At 47.6% G+C, this 11,316-nt stretch overlaps 2 protein-coding genes across 3 annotated transcripts; both read left to right on the top strand.

Moving 5' to 3' along the window:
* Positions 1–588: 588 nt before the first annotated feature.
* On the top strand, positions 589–5,204 carry LOC123412554 (putative disease resistance RPP13-like protein 1). Its single transcript, XM_045105504.1, has 3 exons — positions 589–1,072; positions 1,465–4,786; positions 4,886–5,204. The coding sequence occupies exon 2, from the start codon at positions 1,500–1,502 to the stop codon at positions 4,776–4,778; it is 3,279 nt and encodes a 1,092-aa protein (XP_044961439.1). The 5' UTR covers positions 589–1,072; positions 1,465–1,499; the 3' UTR covers positions 4,779–4,786; positions 4,886–5,204.
* Positions 5,205–5,503: 299 nt separating this feature from the next.
* Positions 5,504–10,542, top strand: LOC123412555 (sucrose synthase 7). 2 transcript variants are annotated; one of them, XM_045105506.1, is made up of 17 exons: positions 5,504–6,138; positions 6,389–6,521; positions 6,609–6,763; positions 6,867–7,059; positions 7,150–7,268; positions 7,358–7,574; positions 7,652–7,747; positions 7,838–8,014; positions 8,096–8,212; positions 8,309–8,475; positions 8,566–8,790; positions 8,872–9,193; positions 9,314–9,558; positions 9,657–9,795; positions 9,895–9,975; positions 10,122–10,145; positions 10,239–10,542. In XM_045105506.1, exons 1-17 carry the CDS (start codon positions 6,038–6,040, stop codon positions 10,302–10,304), a joined length of 2,577 nt encoding a protein of 858 aa, XP_044961441.1. In that variant the 5' UTR covers positions 5,504–6,037; the 3' UTR covers positions 10,305–10,542. The 2 variants fall into 2 exon arrangements, with proteins under 2 accessions (XP_044961441.1, XP_044961440.1); XM_045105505.1 differs by having other exon boundaries at positions 5,515–6,138; positions 9,895–10,010.
* Positions 10,543–11,316: the final 774 nt, after the last annotated feature.

An 11,316-nucleotide genomic window follows, 5' to 3' on the forward strand; every position in this document is an offset into this window, starting at 1 on the left:
GTGGGTCGCATCTATTTAGAAATAACAGATTTTTATATAGGAGCAACGACGTTCTTGTTGTGTTGTGTGGTGTCTAGAACAACCTAGCATGAAGACTCCATTTGGTGCCATGCCATGATGGAGCTATTCTTAATAACTAGCGGAATAAAGAAATGTGTTCACCGACATGACAGCAACTCCTTGCTTGATTTAGTCGTTGCAGGCCCTCCACTACGCATAAAAGAAAGCCATTATTTAGAAAAATAGTCACCCCAACGATCATCTCAACGATGGAATCATGTCGGCAGCTGACCGTTCTTTCTTGCCCAGCCAGGTCGCGTCTGATGCTGACACGAAAATCATTCATCCATTCACATGATTATGCTGTGATTCACAGAAATTTGGACGGCAAAGTTCACACCAAATTTAAAAAGCAAATCTTTTCATTCCTTATGATTCGCCAAAAAAACATGTTTTTATTTGCACTGCTCATGCCTTTGAATTTCCCTTTTTTCCATGCCATCCAATAGATGTTGCTGTCCACTGCTGCGAGCCTGATTACAGAAATAGCCTGACCAATTCTGCTCTGCTCTCCTCCACTCTTCGCCCACCACCCCTCACACTCCTCCGGTATCGAGCCAACGTCCCTGCCAAGCTCCGGAGCCTCCCGTCCATGGCCCCTGATTGCGTCCATGATGTAGTTTGTACGACGGCAGTCTTCCAGGGGCCTGGAGGAGAAAATGGAGGTGTGACAGGTTGTTGTGACCGTCCGTGCTGCCACCTACCGGAAGAGAGAAGAATGGAGTTTGTGTCTGGATCAGAGGATCCTGAGCTGTGAGGTGGGGAGAAATTTTGGGGGGAGGAAAGTGTCCTGGGAGTGGGACGGGGGCAGATCCATTTAGAGGCGCGCTCTTTTGGCTGGGTTGGGAAAGCAGGGAGGAGGGGAGGGTGGTCGCCATTGAGGTGGTGGCTGGCACCCGCCGTCGCCGCCCTTGGCTCCCCGCCTTCCTCTTCCTCCTGCCCCCTCTCCCTCTCCTCCTCTCGCTCTAATTATCTTCCATCCATCCATCCATCGAGGAGCAGTTTTCAACAGGTAATCATCAATCAATCAATCCATCCATCGATCGAGGAGCAGTTTGTCAGTTATTTATTGTGCTTCAAGGATGCGCTCCTGATCTGGTAGTAGATGGAGTTTGTTCTTTCCTTTTTGTTTGTTCGTTTGTTGATTAATTTGTTGCGTAGTAATTGAAGAGGAATTTGTGGTGTCTAGATGCTACTAGTTTCCGTTTCCTCTGTCGGCCTGATTTGATCCTCAAATCGAATCGAATTAATTGGGGAAAGAATCTCCATTTATTTTTGCAAAATGAACGAATCTTTGCAAATCAATCAATTAGCCCCCCCTAATCACCGTTCAAAGGATCCACTTTTATTCCCGCGCGCCGACGCAAATTACTGATTCACATTTCGTCGTCGTCGTTGCTGCAGCTCTGCGCAAGCAAGCCGAACGGGAGGATCCAGCCATGGCGGTGGTGCTGGACTCGTACGTGAAGCGGTGCGCGGCGGCGCTGGAGGAGTTCGCCGGGCAGGAGGCCTGCGGCGCGCTGGGCATCCGGGACAACGTGCGGGGCCTGCTGGCCACGCTGGCGCGCATCAACGCCGTCGTCTCCCACGAGGAGCGGCGGCGGGTGCTGAGCTCCCGGGTGGACGGGTGGGTGGTGCAGGTCAAGGACGTCATGTACGAGGTGGACGACGTGCTCGACGTCTGCGCCGCCGAGGGCGCCAAGATCCTCGCCGACGACCACCCGCCCACGCCCAAGGTCCGCTGCGCCTTCATGTTCTCCTGCTTCCGCTACTCCGGCCCCCAGAAGTTCCACCACGAGATCGGCTTCGCCATCCGGGACATCGACATCAGGCTCAGGGAGATCGAGGACGAGATGCCACTGCTCCCCGCCGCCGGACCATCTGTGCACTCCCGCGCCAGGAGGGATTGGTTCAGTACTGAAATGTCCAGGAGCTGCCAGGACGACGCAGCCAAGCCTCGCGCGGCCGTGGGGACGCAGGTCCGGAACTCCGTGGGCGGCCTCGTGCCGAGGCTGCTCAGGGAGGGCAAGAAGAAGGTGGAAGTCTTCGCCATCGTCGGCGCGGTGGGGATCGGCAAGACCACGCTTGCCAGGGAGATATTCACTGATGAGAGGATGAACGAAAACTTCCCCATCTGCGTGTGGGTGAAGATGTCCAAGGATCTGTCCGAGGTTGCCTTCTTGAAGAAGATCATTGCAGGCGCCGGCGTAAATGTTGGGGATGATGCAGAGAACAAGAAGGAACTTCTCAGCCTCCTCAGCTCTGCTCTTTCAAAGAGGTTTCTCATTGTCTTGGATGACCTGGACAGCCCGGGGATATGGGACGATCTGCTGAAAGATCCTCTGGGAGACGGCGTGGCACGAGGCAGAATACTGGTCACGACACGGGACGAGGAAGTGGCGACAGGCTTGAAGGCAGTCGTCCACCGTGTCGACAAAATGGACGCGGATAACAGCTGGGCGTTACTGCGCGAACAGGTCTTCCTCGAGTCTAATTCAGAAGAGGTCAAAGCACTAGAGGATGTCGGCATGAAGATCGCGGAGAAATGCAAAGGCCATCCTCTGGCAATCAAGGTCATCGCTGGCGTCCTGAGGTCGAGAGGCACGAGCAGGGACGAGTGGGAGATGATCCTGAAGAGCGACTCTTGGTCCATGCGGCCGTTGCTTCAACAGGTGCCACAGGCTCTCTACTTGAGCTATGTCGATCTGCCTTCTGAACTCAAGGAGTGCTTCCTCCACTGCTCTCTGTATCCAGAGGACTGCCCCATTCGTCGCTTTGATCTTGTGCGGCACTGGATTGCCGAAGGCCTTGTCAAGGCCAGAGAGAACAAGGAACTGGAAGAGTCTGCTGAAGAGTACTATCTGGAGTTGATAGGCAGAAACTTGTTACAGCCTGACCCTGACAATCTTGACCAGTGCTGGATAACACATGATCTCCTACGCTCGCTGGCCCGCTTTCTGATAACAGATGAGAGTATCTTAATTGACGGTCAGGAGAGTTCGAGCATGGGCGCGTTGTCCTCGTTGTCAAAGCCTCGACATCTTGCATTGTGTAACGTGGAGAACAGCTTGGAAGATCCGATTACAGTGAAGCAGCAGATGAGCCTGAGGTCACTGATGCTCTTCAACAGCCCGAATGTCAGAGTAATAGACAATCTTCTTCTCGAGTCAGCCACGTGCTTGCGTGTCTTGGACCTTAGCAAGACAGCTATAGAGGCTCTCCCGAAATCCGTTGGCACCTTGCGACATCTGAGGTACCTCAATCTTGACGGGACTCAGGTCAGCGACCTACCCTCCTCCGTCGGCTTCCTCGTAAATTTGCAGACCTTGAGCCTTCAAGGCTGTCAAAGATTACAGAAACTCCCTTGGTCCATAAGTGAACTGCAAGAGCTTAGATGCCTTTGTCTCGAGGGGACTTCCCTACGCTATGTGCCGAAAGGTGTGGGTGAATTGAAGCATCTTAACCATCTGTCTGGTCTACTCATTGGTCAGGACAACAATGATCCTGAGGGCTGTGACTTGGTTCACCTTAGAGCCTTGTCTCAGTTGAGGTACCTTGATATAGATAGACTTGATAGGGCTACTTCGGGAGCTGCTGCACTTGCAAACAAGCCATTCCTGAAGGTTCTACACCTGTCTGAGCAAGCAGCATTATTCGAAGAAGAAGAGAATGGGGAAGAACAGGAGGACCAAGAGGGTGCAGAGAAAGAAGAAAATGACGAACATGAAGTAAGCAATGCTCAGTGGATTAGAGATGATTCAGCTAAAGTGAGTGAAAAGATATGGAATGAGCTCACCCCACCCCGGAGCGTCGAGAAGCTCGTAATCAAGAATTACCAAGGTCGAAAGTTCCCAAACTGGATGGCTGGTCCCAAGCTAAGCACCTCCTTCCCTGCCCTTGCCTTCCTTGATCTTGACAACTGCATGTCATGCACCACTCTGCCTGCGCTTGGCCGCCTGAACCAGCTCAAGTCCCTGCAAATCTCAAATGCAGACTCAGTTGTCACCATTGGTTCTGAATTCCTTGGTACCACTGTGATGTCGCAAGCCATCTCATTCCCCAAGCTTGAGGTTTTGAAGCTAAGAAACATGAAGAGTCTGGAAGACTGGTCCTTAACTGTGGAAGAGAGCCAGACATTGCTGCCTTGTCTTAAGTCACTGCACATACAGTTCTGCCCTAAACTCAAAGCTCTGCCAGAAGGTCTGAAGGACGCTGCTCTGTGTGACCTTCGTGTCGAGGGTGCGCATTGCCTTACAGAGATAAAGGACCTGCCAAAACTTTCTGATGAACTCTATCTGAAGGACAACAGGGCGCTTCAGAAGATCTCCAACCTGCCCGCGCTCAAGTCCCTCACCATTGACGACTGCTCCAAGCTGAAGCACGTGTCGGGCCTCGACACGCTGCAGCATCTCAGGCTTGTGTTCCCCCCATCCACAGAGACATACTATTTCGAGGAGTTGGTCATCTTCTGGAGTATCGCGTTCCCACGATGGCTGGAGCTGCTGATCCGTTTGCAGGCCAATGGCCTGCGTCGGTTCGAGCTGCAGTGCACACTCCCTTTACTCAGGAGCTGCCTGGAGGGCGGGAAGAACTGGCACGTTGTACAGCAGATCCCTGAGGTGCGCATCACAAGCACTGATGGCAAGAAGTACATAAGGTACAACAAGGCCCGTCGCATCTACGAGACGAATGCTCAGTGTGAAGAGAAGTCTACCTAAAAATTTTGGTATGCTGTCTTCTTTTCCGCTTTTCAGTACTTGTGAAGTTGTCATCTTATCCTTAATCTCTCGAACGATATGGTTTAATATGGTTTAAGTACTTGCAGGAGTATTTGGCAGCTGTTTGGTAGACATGTTTTGGTCCGCCCGTCCCGACTGCTCCAGGAGATGTCGTGTTTTACATCAGGGAGTCGTCGTGTTGTTACTAGAAATGGTTTGATGAGGCCCGTGGAATGAGTAGGGTATTTTTGGTGAATCAGTCAGCAGATGACCATTTTTCTCCCTTTCCCAGTACTGAACTTGGCTTAAATCCTTCACCAGTACTCAATGTGTGATTCTTTTCCGTTTCCTGGTTCTGGCGATTTGTAAATTGTAAAGATTGAGCTTGATGGATTTTGATGAGTGTAAAGTATTGCCACTTGTGTACATGGATTTGTTTTTTTTTTCTTTTCGTGTCAGAATGTTTTCTATCTATATTTATGTAATTGGCAAACTTGTGTGCGCAAATTTCGAAATTAACCTGAAACTAGATTCTCTCAATTTGTTGAATACCTTGAATGGAGATGGATGCTACAATCTCTTGTGTTCTGGTCAAGGAACTTTTTTGCTTGTATATCTCTTTGATGCCATCAAGTTTCTGAAATAAAGAGCTCAGCTCATGTATCTTTTTTTTTTTTAATTTGATGCTCTGGAGTTCCCTTCTGCATTGAGATTGCAACAAGGTGATCCCTGGTCTCTTGCTTCATATCAGGTAGCCAGCAATTTGCTGTGCATCTTCTGAAAGTTTAAGGAAGCTTAACCCGAGCAGGAGAGAATATGCTTTGATTGCCTTTTGTGATCTTCTGAAAGTTCTTGGCCTAGTGTGGATGTCCAATGGCAAAAAGTTTACCTAATGCCTCACGTCTGGACGTCAAAACTGCTGGCAAAGGGATAAGAAATGGTGACAAGTCTTGAGGAATCTTACAGTGTCATGATGCAATGCCGCCTTTCTTGCCTTGTGTGTTTCTTTGGAATAACTTCTCCCAGGCATTGTGCTTTCTCCTTTCAGCTTAGCATCATCTACCTTGCATTTCCAGCCATGTCCAGAGAAAATAAATCTTTCTCCATGGAGGGAAGTTTTGTGCCATCTTCTATAAATTGTTGTCCATCAGCACCCAGGCAATCACAATCTTCTCAGCAACATTCCTTCGTAGTTGCTTCTCCCCAAATAGTTCTTGGACCTTCTCCACCCAGTTTATCAAGCCTGGTAGTCTCCCACCATGGCCTCCAAGCTCAGCTTCAAGAGAATGGACAGCATCGCTGAAAGCATGCCTGATGCGCTGCAACAAAGCCGGTACCAGATGAAGAGGTGCTTCCAAAGGTACTATAAACCAAACTTGGAGTGTGTTCTTTAATACTCCCTCCGTCCGGAATTACTTGTCACAAAAGTGAATAATAATGGATGTATCTAGAAATAAAACACATACATCCATTATTATCCATTCCTCCGACAAGTATTTCCGGACGGAGGGAGTACATGTAATGAGTTCTTTATGTGATGCATTGCATCAAGAAATATTGCTGCTGTGGAAGCCGTGTCATCCTGAAATGTGGGACAAAAAATGTTTTAGGTATGTATCGAAGGGCAGAAGGCTCTTGAAGAACCAGCAGCTTGTGGAGGAGCTGGAAAAATCACTAGATGACAAAGCTGAGAAGGAAAAGCTTGTTGAAGGCTTTCTCGGTTACATTATTTGTTCGACGCAGGTTATTTTCTCTTTAAAATGACTAATTCTCTTATGTAGCTAGCATTAGGATGGAACATATTAACTCGAATAACCTGTATGTTTGCAGGAAGCAGTAGTGCTACCACCGTTCGTTGCATTCGCTGTCAGAATGAATCCTGGTATCTGGGAATATGTCAAAGTTCACTCTGATGATCTGTCCGTCGAGGGAATCACTCCGTCAGAGTACCTGAAGTTCAAAGAGACCTTATATGATGAGAAATGGTATGTCTTGCCCAATATAATGTGAGCTTTTACATGGATCAGAGAGGTGCTAAATGAGTAAAATCCTGAATCTGAAAATACGGTCTGTTCATGTGAATTTCAGGGCCAAGGATGACAATTCATTGGAAGTTGATTTTGGCGCTCTTGACCTCTCAACACCTCATCTGACGCTGCCCTCGTCCATAGGGAATGGGATGCAGTTTGTCTCCAAATTCATGTCTTCAAAGCTGAACGACAAGCCTGAAAGCATGAAGCCATTGCTAGACTATTTGCTCACCCTGAATCACCGCGGCGAGGTAAAGAGTTCAGTCATCCATATCACAGAGACTATCAGAAGATCAGAAGTAACAGACAGATTGAACTTACATATCCTTATGAACATGCAGAAACTGATGGTGAACGACACGATCGACACGGTGGACAAACTTCAGACAGCGCTGCTCCTTGCAGAAGTTTTTGTTAGCGGGCTGCCAAAATTCACACCATATTTGAAATTTGAACAGAGGTGATGTACTGCCATATTAAGTAGACGTAAAATTCATTGTGCAGAAATATGCAACTATTCCTAAGGTTTCTTTACATATTGTCTTGCAGATTTCAGGAGTGGGGGTTAGAGAAAGGATGGGGTGAAAACGCGGAAAGGTGCAAGGAGACTCTGAATTTCCTATCTGAAGTGCTCCAGGCACCAGATCCTATCAACATGGAGAAGTTCTTCGGCAGGGTCCCATCCATATTTAACATTGTCGTCTTCTCCATCCATGGTTACTTTGGCCAAGAGAAGGTTCTAGGATTGCCAGACACCGGCGGTCAGGTATCGATATTAGCAAACAATAGGAGATAATACTGTTCAGGGTATCATATTCTGAAGGCATGGTTTTTCTGTGACAGGTTGTCTACATCCTGGACCAAGTCAGGTCCATGGAAGAGGAGCTGGTGCAGAGGATCAAGCAGCAGGGTTTGCACATAACACCAAAGATTCTTGTGGTAAAGCTATGATCCTAGCCATTCATACATGTCATTTCTAATGGTTACTATTGTGCTGCAGCTAAACTAATGGCTACTATTGTGCTGCAGCTAACAAGACTGATACCAGATTCCAAAGGAACAAAATGTAATGTGGAGCTCGAACCGGTTGAGAATACGAAATATTCACACATACTCCGTGTGCCGTTCAAGACAGAAGACGGAAAGGATTTGCGCCAGTGGGTGTCCCGGTTTGACATTTACCCTTACCTAGAGAGATACACTCAGGTTTGCCAGCTGCGAATTATTAACAATCAGTACTCTTGTGTGAGTGATCTTGAGTAAAAAATTATCCCGATATGATTTCAGGATGCTTCTGCCAAGATCCTTGACATTCTAGAGGGCAAACCAGACTTGATCATTGGCAACTACACTGACGGAAACTTGGTGGCGTCCCTCATGTCAAGCAAGCTAGGAGTCACACAGGTTAAAAAAATGTCTTCTAATCAAATAAAAGCCCTCAAGATTTCTTTTACCACCAATCACAGTTGACATGACATCCCTAAGTGGTCTTCCTGACAGGGAACAATTGCACATGCTCTCGAGAAGACGAAGTATGAGAACTCAGATGCTAAGTGGAGAGAGCTGGACCAAAAATACCACTTCTCCTGCCAATTCACTGCAGATATGATTGCCATGAACACTACGGACTTCATCATAACTAGCACATACCAAGAGATTGCTGGGAGGTCAGTAGACTGAATATTACTGTAACTTCAGTACTCTAACAGTGCTCGAGTACTTGCCCTAGAAACTTCTAACATGGACATATTATGCAGCAAAGAGAAGCCTGGTCAATATGAACACCACTACGCATTCACAATGCCTGGGCTTTGCCGCTTCTCCACGGGCATCAATGTCTTTGATCCAAAATTCAACATTGCTGCGCCTGGTGCCGATCAGACCGTCTACTTCCCCTACACACAGAAGCAGAAGCGGCTGACAGGTTTACACCCACAGATTGAGGAGTTACTCTACAGCAAGGTGGATACAGATGAACACATGTAAGTCAAGTCCCTTGGAAACACGTATAGTTTTATTTGATCGGACAAGGTTACTAACTGTTGTGATGCTACCAAATTCAGAGGGTATCTGGCAGACAGAAGTAAGCCAATCATCTTCTCGATGGCAAGGCTAGATAAGGTGAAGAACATCACTGGACTAGTGGAGTGGTATGGCCAGAACAAGAAGGTCAGGGACCTTGTGAACCTCGTTGTCGTCGCAGGCCTCCTAAATGCCGCACAATCCAAGGACCGAGAAGAGATAGACGAGATCAACAAGATGCATAATTTGATCGACAAGTACCAGCTGAAAGGACAGATCCGCTGGATCAAGGCACAGACTGACCGTGTCCGTAACGGCGAGCTGTACCGTTACATTGCGGATACAAAGGGTGCATTTGTTCAGGTATGCAATACTAACTGTTTGGGCATGAACAATATATGCCTCCATCCTCTGAAATCTATGCTTCACAGTAACCAGCCGTTACATAAAAGCCTGAACCATAATGCACATCTCTGGTTTCAGCCTGCACTTTACGAAGCATTTGGGCTAACAGTCATCGAGGCGATGAACTGCGGGCTTCCAACCTTCGCGACAAACCAGGGAGGGCCAGCGGAGATCATTGTCGACGGCATCTCGGGTTTCCACATAAACCCGACGAACGGCAGGGAGGCAGGGACCAAGATTGCAGACTTCTTCCAGAAGTGCAAGGAAGACCCAAGCTACTGGAACAAGGTGTCCACTGCCGGACTTCAGCGCATCTACGAATGGTAGACGCCGACCCTTACCCTGCCTCGTGAATGGTCAACACCAACCTTCCTATATGACCTGGTGTGAAAATTTAACCGTGTGCTACACATGATGGCAGCTACACATGGAAGATCTACGCAACTAAAGTGCTGAACATGGGATCGATGTATAGCTTCTGGAGGACTCTGAACAAGGAGGAGAGAGCGGCCAAGCAGCGGTACCTGCAGATGTTCTACAATCTTCAGTACAGGAACCTGGTGAGTTCACGATCCCGGTGTATCAGCTTCAGCGGCCAATGCACAATTCAACCAAGAGCAGGTCTGATCAAGTGACCACATGTCTTTTCTCTCATTCAGGTGAAGACTGTGCCTAGAATAGCGGAGCAGCCCCCCAGGACCACAGCCTCGACCTCGACCTCGACAGCAGGCGCTGCGGTGGTGCGTGATGAGATCGTAGTGAGGCCGAAAGAAAGGCAAGTGTGCGCGCTCTTACGTAACTTACTGAAGAGAGACGGGGGAAGCATTAACTGACTGTCTGAGTTTCTTGTTTGGAATTCTGGCTGCTGCTGCTGCTGCTGCTGCAGAAAGCCGCGGAACCGGATCCAGAGGTTAGTTAGTGTTCAGTTCTACATCAGCAGTGAAACAACACGGTGATCGCGTTTATGCTGATCTCTGGTTATGTTTTTTCTTTGTGTGCTCAGGATGATGACCAGCCTACTCGGGCCGAAGCGGCGCGCAAACACATGATCAGAACAGCCACAGGATGAACTATGATTGTGTTCTGAAGCAAAATGTTCTCTTCTCCGTTCGTTCTGCCAGTACCTGAGTGTGAAGTGATTGGTGTTGAGGATTGCAAGATTTTTTTTATTGTGTTCATTGTTGATAAATTGTTGGTAAACTGGAAACATGTAACAAAGATAAAAAAGATGGAAATTGCACATAGCAGAAAGTTTGTCTCCCCGACTGGAATTGAATATCTTATAAGGCCTTACATGAGATTTGAAAGAGCTGTGCAATCTTTATCTGCTCCACACCAGCACACCAACTTACAGAATATGAGGATGATTGCTTCTGAATTATTTCTAAAGCACACCAACTTACAGAATATGAGGATGATTGCTTCTGAATTATTTCTAAGCATAGAAAAGTGGGTAACTAATTCTGAAACATTTCTAAGCGTAAAGAATTGGAAACTGTTGTCAAGATCGCCGAATGCACGTTTATAGTGATTCCAGAGATCAATGCTCATTGAACACATGTATACTGAATAATAAGAGCCTTACATTCATACATAATGTCTGATACAAATAGAGCCATTAGGGAAAGTACACACCAACATACTACTGAAATGCGGATAACTTGGAGGATAATGTGAACCCATGCCATTTGCCTCAACCTATAGGCATTCTGACTGTGAAGCGTCCTAGATCACATGGCCCTTAACCTACATGCATTCTGACCGTGAAGCGTCCTAGATCACATGACCCTTAACCTACATGCATTCTGACCATGAAGCGTCCTAGATCGCATGACCGTCTCCGACAAACTCTTCTCCAAACTCTGGTTCTTTCTGTTGAGTAAATAGGCAAATTTCCGAGTACATTAATCCACAAAATAATAACTAGCATGGCATTGACTAGACTAATGACATACTGATCTTGAGCTAACCTAGCACATACTACGCATATAGTGGATACATCTATGCAAACAAGTAGTACTGCTAGGATAAATACGAACATGAGGATAAACGAGTCATACCCTCCAATCGGCCAGTTGGCC

The sequence above is a fragment of the Hordeum vulgare genome, chromosome 7H, assembly GCF_904849725.1.
Source record: "Hordeum vulgare subsp. vulgare chromosome 7H, MorexV3_pseudomolecules_assembly, whole genome shotgun sequence".
In the NCBI taxonomy this organism is placed as follows: Eukaryota; Viridiplantae; Streptophyta; class Magnoliopsida; order Poales; family Poaceae; genus Hordeum; species Hordeum vulgare.